This window comes from Ctenocephalides felis, unplaced genomic scaffold (genome assembly GCF_003426905.1).
Source record: "Ctenocephalides felis isolate EL2017-DRISC unplaced genomic scaffold, ASM342690v1 CF-g0.4_SCAFFOLD_01170, whole genome shotgun sequence".
NCBI classification, from domain to species: domain Eukaryota; kingdom Metazoa; phylum Arthropoda; class Insecta; order Siphonaptera; family Pulicidae; genus Ctenocephalides; species Ctenocephalides felis.
The window spans coordinates 55,049,423-55,064,253 of record NW_020537324.1 but is presented as its reverse complement, the minus strand read 5'-3'; the positions used below and the strand labels follow the sequence as shown (position 1 = coordinate 55,064,253).

Genomic DNA, 14,831 nt, shown 5'->3' with positions numbered 1-14,831 from the left:
TTTTACATAGATGAAAGTGTAGGATCAGTAGCTTCTATGAAGCTAAATACCATTATCATTTGCTAGGTGGCACTGTGGATAAAGTGTTAACTAGTGATATTGATACAAACATCACGGATAACAAAATTTATGATTTTAGCGAAGTAGTACAAGTTAAACCAGAATGATATATGAATGTAATGATATGGAAATGTTTTTACCAATAAACCGTTACATTTTATAAAACTTATGATTCTTTAATTCATTTTCTATCAGTACCTTAGTGAGCAAATTCTTTCAATCCAAATGAGCCACACACCATAAATAACATAAATGGTAAGCCATATTTTACAGATCTCCTTTGTCTCGTGTAGTAGGAACTAATAGTTTGTAATATATTCATTATCTTAAACAATGATTTAGCCTTATAAGCAATGAAATATTTTAAAGGAAATATTTGTCTTTATATAACGTACAACTATATATAACGAAAGCAATAATGTTTTCTTATATTCGATTTATATTATATATTATAAAGTATACATTTGGAGATATAACCTAAAAATGTATTTTCCGTCAAACTGAACTGTCAATTTAAAATGGACACACTGTTATTATCAGTACTACGAAACAGGGACGCCCAACCTTTTACAGTTTTTTTTTTTTTCGATAGAATCTAGTTGTTCTTTCCCTGGAAAATATAATAATATTATCTATATAGTAGAAATTTGAGAAACGCTTTATTTGTAGTAAATTCCATATAAAATATTCAATAAATTTTATAAGATTACCAAATTTTAATAAAGTTAATATAAAACATTTTGATATAAATTACTCGCCCTAACTTGAGTATCATATATGATAAATGTATTGTGCTATATGTTGAAAAATATTATTCTTCTTGTGATTAATTTGTTAAAATTGTTAGATTAATTTATATTAAATACAATTTATTGCTATGATAAACTTCCGGTGCTTAGGTTTCAACAGTTCTATTTTGAATTAAATAATACTGATTTATTCAAGTCATCAGAACAATTATTACATATTAACAATTATTTTAATTATTATGTAATATAAGTAGTTTTAAATTTATATATACAAACATTTATACTTACATATTTTTTGTTGTACAATTACAATATAATAATGTACATATTTTGATTTCTACAAATAATATACACAAATGTACATAAGTGTTACTCGCTCAAGAAAGATAATTTGATGATGTAAGGCCAAATAAAGGGGATATATATGGATTTATATACCTGTATTATAATGCTGTTCAATTTTAACAAAAAGTTATTTTTTGTTAGAATATATATTATAACAACCACAACATATAATATTGTATTAAGTTGTGTCTGTCTATCTAGAAAGTCCTGCCTAAAAAATTATTCAGAAATTATTTATGGATAGGTTAAATATCATTTTTTATGTGAACTGCGGTAATGTATTATCAAAAGTATATTAAGTTATTATTAACTTCCCGTAGGATAAGTTATAGTAAACGCAAAAAAATCGAAAATGAAAATTTTTGCGTATCTTGACGTTTTGAAGGTTTCTGAATATTTTGGCATACATTAGAAAAAATGGATGTGTGTGTGTATGTATGTATGAATACAATTTTTCGTCCACGATTTCGAGCGCACGAATTAACCAATTTGAATGATTCAAAAAACATTCGATTCCTATTGATAGGGAGATGTGCTGATTAGTTTTTGGCAAATGCAGGTCCAACCGTTTTGGAGATACTGAGCAAAGAGTGCAGAAAATAGAAATTGAATTTTTGAGAGAACGGAGCATCCGATTCGAATAATCTGAAAATCATTCAATTTGTAATGACAGGGAGGAGTTTTTGACAAAAGCAGGTCTAGCCGTTTCGGAGATACCGAGCTAAATGTGCAAAAAATGGCAGTTTTTAAGAGAACAAAGCATTCGATTTGAATGATTAAAAAAACTTTCTGCTTGTGTTGACGAAACGAATGATTTTGAGGTAAAAAAAAATTAATTATAACTTTTATTTGAATATCGAAAATAATTCGATTTTTTTATTTAGCTAAAGTTCTAAAGCTCAATTATATTTTCAATTACTTTAAATAAATAGTTTTAACTTTGCAATTTAGTTTATGTAATTCTTATAAATATTAATAACATTGTCTATAGACAAAGTCCTTGGTCCTTCTGATCGAGTTTTGTTTATTTACTTTTCTGTAAACATATATAATACATTATTTATAATAATCTATTTGAAAATATTTATTAATTATTTATATATTATTATAATTATCCTCTAATATTAATTGTATTGTAATATTTCATTACAATACGGAAAATTCCAGCAATTTACCCTAAAGCAACTAGAGTTTAATCACTCTTCTTTTATCTATGAGTTTAATAATTATTTTAATGTACCTAAATACTACATTAAATTGAAATTAATGAATATCGTTGAAATATATTCGAATATATTCGGAATAAATGTTAATATGCATGTAAAAGATTTCTTCAGTTTAATTTCAGTGTGAATATTATGAACAGAATTTTAGAAAACTGATTGAACAGATTTAAGGGATTAAAAATATTGTAAACTAATATGCAATTTTCTAATTAAAGATGGCAGTATAATTTTATTAGAAAATATGACCTTTGAATGTTATTCTTTACTCAACAATAAATCTTTCTGTTTTCAAATTCTTGTCAAATTATTTAAATTGTAAAGTTATAAAACAAATGAAAACAAAGCTAGAACTGTTAGAAATTGTACAGGTTTCGCATTTTTATTATTTTTGTTATTTACAGTTTATATAAATCTAAAGTGTGTTAATAATTTCCATTTTCGGCGTGAAAGTTTTTGATGAAATTATTTCAATGAATTTCACATAAAGAATAGTCGAGACATTTTCACGAAATTAAAGAATGAAGCGTTTGCATCGCATTAATTAATCTAGATTTCTACTGCGTAATCAATATTTTCAATCATAGATTATAATGCCGATAAAGATGTTCGGTTCATTATCATAGTTTATTTAAATGAGATAATACTTATAGATTTTACGAGTTTGGGATTAAGACAATTGATTTTTTCGATAAAAATCTGTTCCCTTTGTGACAAAATCGAAATTCGTGTTTATTTTCGTGTCTTTCAATATTGCTTACAATTAGTACGCATAGTTACAACTTGACGGCGTTGTATGGCAAGATATTGTCATGGTGTACGAGAAAATATATTTCTCAATTCGAGTGTTCAATATTTTTACCTGTTGACGCATTAAATATTGCAATGTAATAAGAAAAGTGTTTTATTTGATTTCTTTATGTAATTATTTTTTTGCTGTTTAGTATATTTTTCATTTTTCTATTTTTCGTCGGGTTGATGCATACGTGATGTGAGTGTAATACTAGAAATGGAGGGCTTATCGACATAAAATAAACAAATTACATTTTACGTATCATGCATTTAAGGTATGTACTATAATTTCATCTTCAAATTCAATATTAATTTTGATTTGTGACGACCTTTGCATAAACTTGCTTATTATAGTTTTTGTGCTAATAGTGCGTATATTTTTGTTGATTGAAATATTTATTGGCCTGATTTCGAATAAAAGTGTATCATAATATTTATAATGGATCAATGAATGTTGCTTTAACATGTAAACAAATATAAATATGTTTTATATATAAATAAGAAAATATAAGATATAGAAGTAGATCAATCAGATGATATATAATTAACTGGTTCAATAGTTCGTGATATTTTAATCAGTTGATTATATGATGCTTCAATATCAAGATTTTATTATTTTTAAATGTCAGAAATACTGTGTCTTATTTGTTTTGTATTTGTTCCAAATTTGTGGAGTAATTTTAATTGATAATAGTTTTTAGGGTTAACATAAAAAATTGTAGGAATTTTATCAGTTTCATAAAAATGAAGTTCTATAAAGATTAAGAATGTTTATTAAATCATCTATAACTAGCCTCCTCCAGATAAACTTATATATATATGTATATATACATATATATATATATATATATATATATACATATATATATATATATATATATATATTTATTTATTTATTTATTTATTTATTTATTTATTAACTCCTTTGTATTTCAGATGGCATAAATTTTAGTTAATACAATGTCAGTGAGAGTGAATTTTGAAATAGGCCACGAGGCCTCAATTCGAAGTAAACGCACCCTCGAAGGTTTCACACATGATTGGGAAATTTTTATAAGATGTTGTGATGGAGATGCACAACACTTTATTGAACGAGTTGTATTTCAGCTACATGAAACATTTGCTAAACCAAAAGAAGTATGCTTTGCTAATATGAAGTCTATATTTTATATTTTAATTTACTTACAGTTGTAATCATGTTTTTGGTGAATAGTTTGTCATTTTCCAAATTCATAGCTTAATGTAGTATAAGCATTGAAGTAGTTAAAATGAATTTCAGTTTGTATAGAGATTAACAAACTAAATATTTGGATTCAAATATTTGTGTTAGGTTTATATATATATATATATATATATATATATATATATATTCATATATATATATATAATGCAAATTCAAACTATATTTAAAATGGAGTAACTCATTGCATTTCTTTAATAAAACTCTTTATAATTAGCCATATTCCATTCATCCTAACTAAAATTTCTTATTTAAATTGATTACATAAAGACTTACAATCCAAGACTTGAAACTTTATGCTTATATATAATATAATGAATTTCTACAAATATTCTACATTCCATAATTTAAACATGAACTTAATTTATAAAATGTAACTTTAACATTACATGTAAATATTTGATGCTTCTTTACGCGTCCTTGTAAATTTAAATGCAGAATAGTTCTTACCTTTGATCTGTTTATTCATATTTTGTAAACATTGAGGAAAAAAATATCACAAATTCAATATCGTCTTCAATTACTTAACAGAACAATTCTGATTTTATGGCTTTTGTTTATAATATTAATATAAACATATATAAAATATTGTCGTTAATGTTTTGATGTTTGTTCGTTCATTGATGTTCCACGGGACTTGGTTTTGATGTAGTTTCTCATTATTGGAGCAATGTACCACCTCATACATTTATTCAGTTTAAGCATAAACTACCTATTTATTTTACCTAATCCTTTGTATTTTTTGAGAAATTTTGCTCAGATTTTTGGTATTCCAACGGGGCCATTTCTCAGTTTCTTTGCTAATTAAATTTATTAATTTCTGGTAGATAATGATTGTTTTTTTCATTCTGTTTATCTTTAAAATTTCTATTGTTGTTTTACTAATTCACAGAGCTATGTTATTAAGAGTGTATATATAAAATAGGCTTAAACTAATTTCTTAAAAGAAAGATTTTTTATATATATGAACAGAATAATGTGATAAAAATGAACTTTATGCTTTTATATAAATATTTTTTCTTGTATTTTAGCGATTAAGGAACCTCCATATACTTTGAAGGAGTCAGGTTATGCAGGATTTGAAATACCTATTGATATATATTTGAGAAATAAAGAAGAGCCTAAAAAAATTCAGTTTAAATATGATTTGAATTTACAAAATGATGGGCCTGCCATAACAAAAGTACAAAAAGAAAAATATGTTTTTCATAACCCTTCTGAAGAATTTAAAAAAAGACTCTTGAGAGGTGGTGGTATTCTTGTAAATAGTAGTATAGAAACTGATAAAAATAAGGAGTGTGATAATAAGTTGCAACTTACTGGCAAGCCAAAATCAGGAGCTGATATGCTGAAAAAGCACAAACCTAAAGATCATAGATCTGAAGAACCAAAATTGTCTAGCTTTGCACATTTATTCGGAACACCAATAAGCACAGGATCTAAGGCCTCGCCTGATCCTAAGAAAACATCTCCAATTCCACCTAAATCCAGTACAAATCCTTCTTTGAAAAAAGATGATAGGGCTTTGAAAGAAAAACTGGATAAATCAAAATCAAAACTGAGTCCGTCAAAAGAAAAAGATAATTTAAAGAGTAAAGATACACAAGATAAAGTTAGAGAAGATAAGAAGAAAGCACATAGCAAGGATAGAGATAGAAGCAAAGAGAAAGTAAATAAATCGGCTATAAGCCCAAGACCAAAAAGTCCAAAGCATATAAGCCCATCTCTGTCCAATTCTTCTGTCAGTCGTTCTGATTTGGAACAACAAAAAATTAAGATTGATGATTTGAAAAAGACCAATGATATAAAAGAGCGCAAAATAAAGAAAGATAAAAAGGGCCATGATAGAGACAAAAAGGACCATAAAAAGGACAGAGAGAGGGAAAAGGAATCATCCAAGGAAATTAAAGTAGATCAAAAATCTGTAATCAAAGACAAAGATAATGCCTTGCGAGATACTATGATTAAAGAAAAGCCTAGGGAAAAAGAAAAATTAGTTCCGTTGAAAATGAATGATGTTCCAAAATTAGATCTTGATCCTAAATTGCAAGAAACTAAAGGTCAAGATAAAAAAGAATTGGATAAAAGACATAAACATAAGAAAAAGGATAAGACTAGAAAAGATGATTCTAAAATAGATAAAGAGAAAAGAAACAAAAATGAAAGGAATTTTGCAAGTAAAACCAGGGAAGAAAATGATTCTGTCAATGCAGATGATGTGGTCATGAAGATAGACAATGAAAATGTTCATGAAACAAATACAATAGAAAATTTAAGTGATCAAATTAGCAGTGATTCAGAAGAGTCTGTAAAATCTGTTGAGGAACCAATCAAACCTAAGCCTGAGCCGATAATTAGTAGTCCTCTAAACGAGTCACATTTTAATAGTATGGATAAACAGAAAGAGAAGGCTGTGAAAAAGCATAAGGAAAAAACTAAATGTTTTGAGAAAGATGATAAACGCAAGAAAAGGAAAAGCAAAGAGGATTACATTGATAAGTCCAAAATGTCCTTGCAGCCATCAGCAAAGATTCAAAAGATGGAAGAAGATGTTAATTCTGATATGGATACAGAAAGTTTAGATGCTAATGAGAATAATGAACAAATCCACTTAGACAATGAGTCAGTCTCTATTGAAATGAGTGAATCGGCTGATGTACCCTGCAGTCCATTACCTGAAGAGAAGGCATTCACTCCTGATTACATGTCTGAGTTGAAAGAATTACAACATAAAATAATGACATTGCAAGACAACACTGAGATTCAAGACATTGTTCAAATGGTAGTTGAGACTGGCCAATTTGAAATTACAAAGAAAACATTTGACTTTGATTTGTGTACGCTTGATAGAAGTACAGTACAGCGATTACAGGAATTTTTTGCTAGTTCATGACAAAGAACATGAGAGATATAATACAGAGAATAAATTTAAATTTATGTACAGAACCAATAATTTAATCACAGAATATTATTACAGACGAAATTTGTACATAAATATATAATAGCATATTTTATTATGCTGAGCGTATGCGGAAACCTGTGATTTTTCAGTCCATAGACTATAATGTGATTATTATTTAATAATAACACTTTGTAGAGTACCAATTTTTTGTATAAGGTCAATTTATAAATTATTTACACACATCTATAGAATCAGATATTTAGTATATGATTAAAAAGATATAACAATGTACATTAACTATTTATTTTACATATACATATTTCACAAAATTATATATATAAAATATCTAATATGTTTACTTATAAAATTACATACATGATATGTAATATTAATTTGAAGACACTGAATTTTTTTGTAGTGTCACGCAATATTCTAGCTTCAAATTATTTTGTGTTATAGATAAATGTTTGTCGATTTTCTATATTAGGTTTCATAATACAAATCATTTTTATTTATGTAAATTATTTCATGGAAACATGTAACATATAGAAATTTATGACTGAATAATCTTATTTTCTTGATTTTTGGTTTCAAGTAAATGATCTCATACTCATTGTTTTTGAACTAAAATTTTGAATTGTGTTTTTTATTCTTTAACAACCTGTGTTAATTTTTTAATTATTGATAATATATTTCGTACTCAATTTATTTACTTATACTTTGATTTGTACTGTTCAGACACTATATTTGAAAATATTCATTTCAATAATATTGGAAAGGCGTTTTATTTATTAGATAGTGTCTTATATAAAGTTTTCATGCCTCTATTATGACTTTGTAAAGATTTAGTAAATAATTTATTATAATTTATATATTTATGGCAGTATATTTGATACTCGTTAGGGTATTTAAAATTATATGTTTATATGATTCTGAATTAGAAATTGTTGCAGTTGTAGTAGAAAAATTAATAAAGTTATAGAATTTTGATGTGTATTTCTAACTTTGTAGAAAATATATATTCATGCAATTGTAATGCAAATGTTTTTACTAACTTTTAATTTGTGGTTTATAGCTATTAGTCTTAATAGATGAAAAAATAAATGTGCAATGATATATATATATATATATATATATATATATAATACTAATAAATAATGGTCTGCCCGAAGGCAGCTCCATATATATATACATACAGATCTATTTGAAAACATCTTAAGTGCAAAATATTTTAACAAATTCAAAAGGTGAATTAATTATATTAATAGCAATCAAGATTGAATTAAGAACTTTATATTATCGTATTATACATTCGTAATGCACAATTACTCTCTAACGTTAAGATTTGTTAGTATTGCATAGAAAATAAGAGTCAAACTGATTAAAACCTAAAACAGAAAAGCCTAGAACAGTTTATATTTATTTTATAGTTTTTAATCATTTATTGTTCAAACAATCTTTCAACGATAGATGTTATCCAAATTATATATGTATATAACTCCGAGTGATAATTATATTCATTTTATTAACTTTGTTAGGTATGTTTTGCTTACATCATATAAGTACGGCACGTAATTGAAAGATTAATGTAAAATTAAAAAGTTAAAAAAATCTTGGTAATTTTATGTTTTTCTCGACATTGGAAGTCATTCTGAATCGTTTGAGATTAAAATTGAAAAAAGTACGCGTGTGTGAGTCGAGAAAGCAAAAAATATCTATAATTTTATATAATTATCCTTTATGTGAAAATTACTTGTAAATAATTAATATTTGAAAATTTAACTTTTCTTCAAAATGTAAACTGTTGTAATGATGTGTATGTCGCATAGATGTCGGGTAATTTTATTTTGAATTGGGAATTTGTGGTAATTTTATTTTTGTTGCAAAATATATACAATATCATCATTTAATACAAAAACATATCTATTATGATAAATAATCATTTTTAACCCTTTCCGAATCAGTGCCGAACCTGGCCGAACCTTTCACGAGCGCCTAAGTCATAATCACTTCGTATTCATCAGTGGTCAGTGTACGGTCAGTGTTTACTAGGGTGTTTACTTATCTATCAGTTTAAGGCGGTACAGTGGTAGTTCGGTAGTTTTTTTTTTAAAGGATGTTATGTAATACCCTACTGGTAAGTTTGTTTTGCTAATTATTATTATTTCAGGGACAATTTTTTAAGTCCATATCAATTTATTCCATCCAAGTACTTCGGCACAGGCGAGTTGAGTGCTTAACTTCTAAGCCACACTCGCCGCTAACTGTAAGTTTATTTAAATTAGTAAAATTATTAGTTAATAAGCAATAAGTTGTGTAGCGAAATGAACTTTTTATAAAACTATTTCTCGAGAAATTGACAATTTAATTTTTGTCGTAATTATGTTCACCCATTTGCAGCATCAGTATTACGTGAGACACGCAATAACAAAAGGTTAGATTAAAATGTTTTTGTTTTTATTTTCAACTATGATAAAATAAAGTTAAATTTATTGATTTTTATCATGTGAATAAGTTTGGAAATTACTGTATATGTGACGTAATTATGGTATTTTTTTTGTAATTCTAAACACCGATCATTTTATGTTTATTTATCTATGACATCGACGATTTCCATATACTAAATTGTTGTTTATTTATTTTCTTTAGAATATATATTGAGAATTTTAATTTGAGTCATTTTTTTAAAAATTCATTTTATTGTCACATATATCCTTTAATTTGGTATACTCAAGTAGTGCTGAGGGTATCGATGGGAATCGATTTGTTTATATAAATATTCAAGTACGAAAACTGGCAAAATGGCATTACGACTAAAGAAAATTTTAATAAAGGCTTTAAAGGATATAACAGATAAGCCTTGAGTTTTAAATAACACAAATCGAGACTATGATGACATTGCTAACTCTGTCTTGTTCAAAAATTCAGTTTTTGTTTCACTTTCTTGATGGTAAACTTTTAGTTTAAGTTCATAAGTTTTTTTAACTTCTTATATTTTTCAAAATGTATTAAATTCAATACTTATCCCAGTAACCCACAATAAGTATTTGAAGTTATATCAAAGTATTATTATATTACCACAATTAGTTCCATCTATTCAAATACATTTATGAATGTATTACGATAAAAATTGGATGCATTTTTAAAGACTTTATAGAATTGCTTTCTATAATTTACTGAATTATGCCAGAAGCCTAATTTTATGCGGGTCAATAGAGATTTAATTTGAGAAAAAAACATTTTTTTCGACAATGACGTGATAAGTTTGAGAGGAGTTTTGGTTATTAATGTTATGTTCTGGCTTTGAAAAGAAGAATGAGATAAAATAATTGCTTGTACTATTACATTACAGAAATGCTTGTATTGGCTTTGTAATTTTAGGACAATATTGGGTGTAGTGATGATATAAACCTGGCCGAGTAGGTTTTCTGTTATAAACAAATATTGTTTATATTTGTTTATTCACATACAGGACTCATTTCAGAGAAAAGCCTTAGAAAGAGAAAGCCCTTAAGCCACAGAATACAATTATTTAATACTTCTTTGAAAACAAAAACATTTGTAAAAGTATGACAGATTGTTTGAAGCAAGATAATATTATATATTGTTCGGGTTTTAAAGTTGATTAATGTCTTGAGATTCTTCTGTCGGCAAAAAATCCATTAAATATACACTTCTAAACGCAGCATCAAATTGAGAATAACATAGGAAATTTGTGATGGTATAAAACTAGAAATAGAAAAAAATAGAAAAAAACTGGAACTGCCGAAGTACATTAACAAAATATTGTTTCATGTTGATACCCCTCATTTGCGCATTTAGAAATATTGTAGAAACTTTGTGCTTTCCTTAACACCTAAAACAGGCAGTATAGTAATAGGTTAAAAAATTGTACTATGACCAAGTTTCTTGTTTTTTAACGGTGATTTCAAGATAGATGGATAAAAAATAAGTATTGTTTGAATAATATAAATAGAATCTTTGCAAAATTGATGGCTGATAATAAAAGAGCATATAAAAACAATAATTTGACACTGCTGCAAACCATATTCAAGTGACATTTGAAAGGATCGAACTTCATGCCTCTTTAACATTTGGTTTTTAACGTTGCCAGCGTTGAATTGTTGGAGGCACTTGTCATAGATAAATAAGATTAATCAGAATGAACAAATAATTATTCTTTATTAGTTGACGAGAAAATGATAATCATAAGATCATAGATAAAAGAAGAGTATAAGATGATAATAAACATTCAAGAGATTCATAAATCAGAGAAACGTTATTATTTAGATGTTACTGTTTTATGTTGGTGTGTCTGTCTATATGTAAATAATCTGAAGTAAGTTTGCTCGTGTGCGTAGAAATGTCAAATTCGCTAAAACTAAAAGTCTATCTTTGTGTGTAGGTTTTGAGAAATGAGTCTACTTTTATTTTTGTATCAATTATTAAATTGCATTATAATATCTAAATTTTAGTATTGAGTTATATTCATTATACGCGTGCTTGTGCAAAATAATATCAAAATGGTTAGTAGAAGTACTGGGGCTACTGTGTCCCAATTGCTTAGAGACAGATCTGATGTCATTGAAGATGAACCGAAAAAGAAGTCTCGCGAAGATTGGCGTAAACTGAAAGAACTAGAAGAAGCAAGAAAAGCAGGTACAGCGCCAGCTGCCGTTGACGAACAAGGCCGCGATATTAACCCCCATATACCGCAATATATTAGTTCAGCGCCATGGTATTATGGAACAAGTGGCCCCACTTTAAAGCATCAACGTCCCCAAGAGGAAAAGAAGAAGTTATCGGGGTTAGATGAATGGTATAAACGAGGAGTTGACACTTCTAAGATCGTCGCAAAATATAGAAAAGGCGCTTGTGAAAACTGTGGTGCAATGACACATAAGAAAAAAGATTGTATGGAAAGACCTCGAAAAGTTGGGGCTAAATTTACTGGTGCGCAGATTGCTCCAGATGAATTTGTTCAACCGGAATTGGTAGTAGATTATGACGGTAAACGAGATAGATGGAGTGGGTATGACCCTTCACAGCATAAAGCTATTATTGAAGAATACCAAAAAATAGAAGAAGCCAAACGTCAGTTACGAGCTGAGAAATTAAAACAAGATCCTAACGCTTCACAATCAGATTCAGAAGATGAACAAGGGGATGAAGATAAATATGTTGATGAAGTAGATATGCCTGGAACTAAAGTGGATTCCAAGCAACGTATTACAGTAAGAAACTTACGTATTCGGGAGGATACAGCAAAATATCTTAGAAATTTGGATCCAAATTCAGCTTATTATGATCCAAAGACTCGATCTATGCGTGACAATCCAAATCCCAATGCAGATGAATCAGACTTTGTTGGAGAAAACTTTGTACGTTTCACAGGCGACACACAGAAGCATGCAGTAGCACAGTGCTTTGCCTGGGAAGCTTATGGTAGTGGTGTTGATGTACATTTGTTAGCTGAACCAACAAAATTAGAATTATTACAACAAGAGTATGAAAAGAAGAAAGATCAAATAAAATCTTTAGTCAAAGATTCAGTTTTAGAAAGATATGGAGGTGAAGAGCATTTAAAAGTGCCTCCGAAGAGCCTATTACTTGCTCAAACAGAAGAGTATGTTGAATACTCCAGATATGGAGATGTAATTAAAGGCCAAGAAAAGAAAATTATTAGAACGAAGTATGAGGAGGATGCTTTAATAAATAATCATACATCAGTATGGGGTTCTTACTGGAGCAATCATCTATGGGGTTACAAGTGTTGTCATTCATTTATTAAAAACTCATATTGTGTTGGAGAATCCGGAAAATCTATGTGCAATAATGACATAAAACCAGATAATACTTTTAAAATACCTGAAGTACCAACTTCTGAAGTAATAGAAGATGTGATTGAAAAATCAAAGGAACAAAGTGATTCCGAATCATCATCTTCACATAGTTCAGAAGAGGAATATAAAGCATCGAAAACTGAAAAGAAAAAGAAGAAAAGTAAGAAGAAGAAACAGAAAGAAAAGAAAAAATTGAAAAAAATAGAAAAACTCGAAAAATCGAAAATGGATAAATTAAAAGAAGCTTTGCAGCGAGAGGAATTAAACATTAAAAAGGCTGAAGAACTTTTGACAATGGATGAGAGGAAACGATCATATAATAGTATGGCAGTTGTACAAGAACCAACATCTGAGGAAATGGAGGCTTATTACATGAAACGCAGAAGGGAAGATGATCCAATGGCTCAATTCATGTAATTCATCACTGAAGAAATTCATATTATATGTACATATTATATGTAAAACAAATTTATTTAATAAAATAAGTATCTGAAATATTTGGAAATGATTCAGTAGCAGCTTTTTTACAGATGTATTTCTTCAAGATGAATAGCAATAACTAATAATAATCAATTCAGTTGTTAAACTGGTAAACACAGAAACCACAATCAATGAATTTAAATCTTCATTAAGAGCCATATTTATGAAATAAAAGTATATTTGATTTCTAAAATTAAACTTAAGCCAAATATATACATTTATTTGGGATGATGGCAATATTTTTTTAATCATTAAATTGTGGTTTTTGTATTTTCAAATAATTTGTGTATTTTATCCACTGAAGAGGAGTCAAACTGGAGCAATGGCATTTTTCTTAAACTCATTAAACCTTGGGTTTACTTTTGTCTATTATATAAATATTTACATTTCAATCTTCCTACATTTGCTTGTAAGAAACATTGATAAATTTTGAAATGCCTGCAATCAAATTTAAATGTCATATATTAGATATACAAAAAGCAACGTTGGTTCCTATCGAGAGCTAATTGGCACAATTAGTTTATTAAATTTCATTTCAATTATTCAAATAATTAAATGAAACTGATTAATTGATATTATAAGTTATGTTCTGCAATTGAACAACAAATAAATTATAGTGTCTGCAATCAAATGGCAGATAAAATATTTATCATATTATGAAGAGAATTTGAAAAATTTTATGCTACAGTTATCAACGTATGTGAGTCACTCACAAAAAATTAAGGTGTGAATTCAAAATTTATCTTGTCAGTGAATATTTTATTATCTAAATTCAAAACAACTACAGCTATGTGTAAGTAGTATTTTGTCTTAATGCAAGTTGCATGAATATATGTCGATTGGATAAGATCAATTTATTTAGCTATTTAGATAAAATTTTCAACTATTGCATTTTGAAAACGATGTTTACGCTTTCACTAAAAACGAATTAATGCAATTTGCAATTGATATCCCAATTTCAAACAGGCTCATAATATCTATAATTCTTATATGAATTATAGCTGTGCATAAACACATTCACGCCGGCGTGGGCCACCGGTGACCCGCATTTCGAAGGCAATACCACGTGCAGCTTCACAGAAAACATGCCGAAATCGGCCCCGGCGTGAACGTGTTAATCATATTTATTAATTCAGCCACTTTTTGTAGGGTTTTATTATTTTAGGATGTTTGTTTAGTGTTAGAGCATGAACTTTA

At 27.8% G+C, this 14,831-nt stretch overlaps 3 protein-coding genes across 6 annotated transcripts in view; all 3 read left to right on the top strand.

The window, feature by feature from the left end:
* LOC113367416 (uncharacterized protein PFB0765w) overlaps window positions 1-7,546 on the top strand; it is a 14,316-nt gene extending 6,770 nt beyond the window's left edge. Inside the window, 1 exon segment of the mRNA XM_026609026.1 lies at window positions 5,441-7,546. Within this exon segment, the coding sequence (XP_026464811.1) occupies window positions 5,441-7,302 (1,862 nt within the window). The 3' untranslated portion in view covers window positions 7,303-7,546.
* Window positions 7,547-9,329: 1,783 nt separating this feature from the next.
* LOC113368138 (tropomyosin-2) overlaps window positions 9,330-14,831 on the top strand; it is a 67,032-nt gene continuing 61,530 nt past the window's right edge. For 2 of the 4 annotated variants that reach the window (XM_026609705.1, XM_026609704.1), the window contains exon 1: window positions 9,330-9,448. The gene's annotated coding sequence lies outside the window, so the exon portion shown is untranslated. The remainder of the gene's footprint in view (window positions 9,449-14,831) is intronic. The other 2 variants (XM_026609703.1, XM_026609702.1) reach the window with 2 other exon arrangements.
* On the top strand, window positions 11,677-13,571 carry LOC113368136 (pre-mRNA-splicing factor Slu7-like). The gene has a single exon (XM_026609698.1). It carries the CDS (start codon window positions 11,835-11,837, stop codon window positions 13,569-13,571), a length of 1,737 nt encoding a protein of 578 aa, XP_026465483.1. The 5' UTR covers window positions 11,677-11,834.

Coding starts and splice junctions, on each gene's coding strand:
- LOC113368136 (XM_026609698.1), top strand. CDS start 11,835: ATGGTTAGTAGAAGTACTGGGGCTACTGTGTCCCAATTGCTTAGAGAC.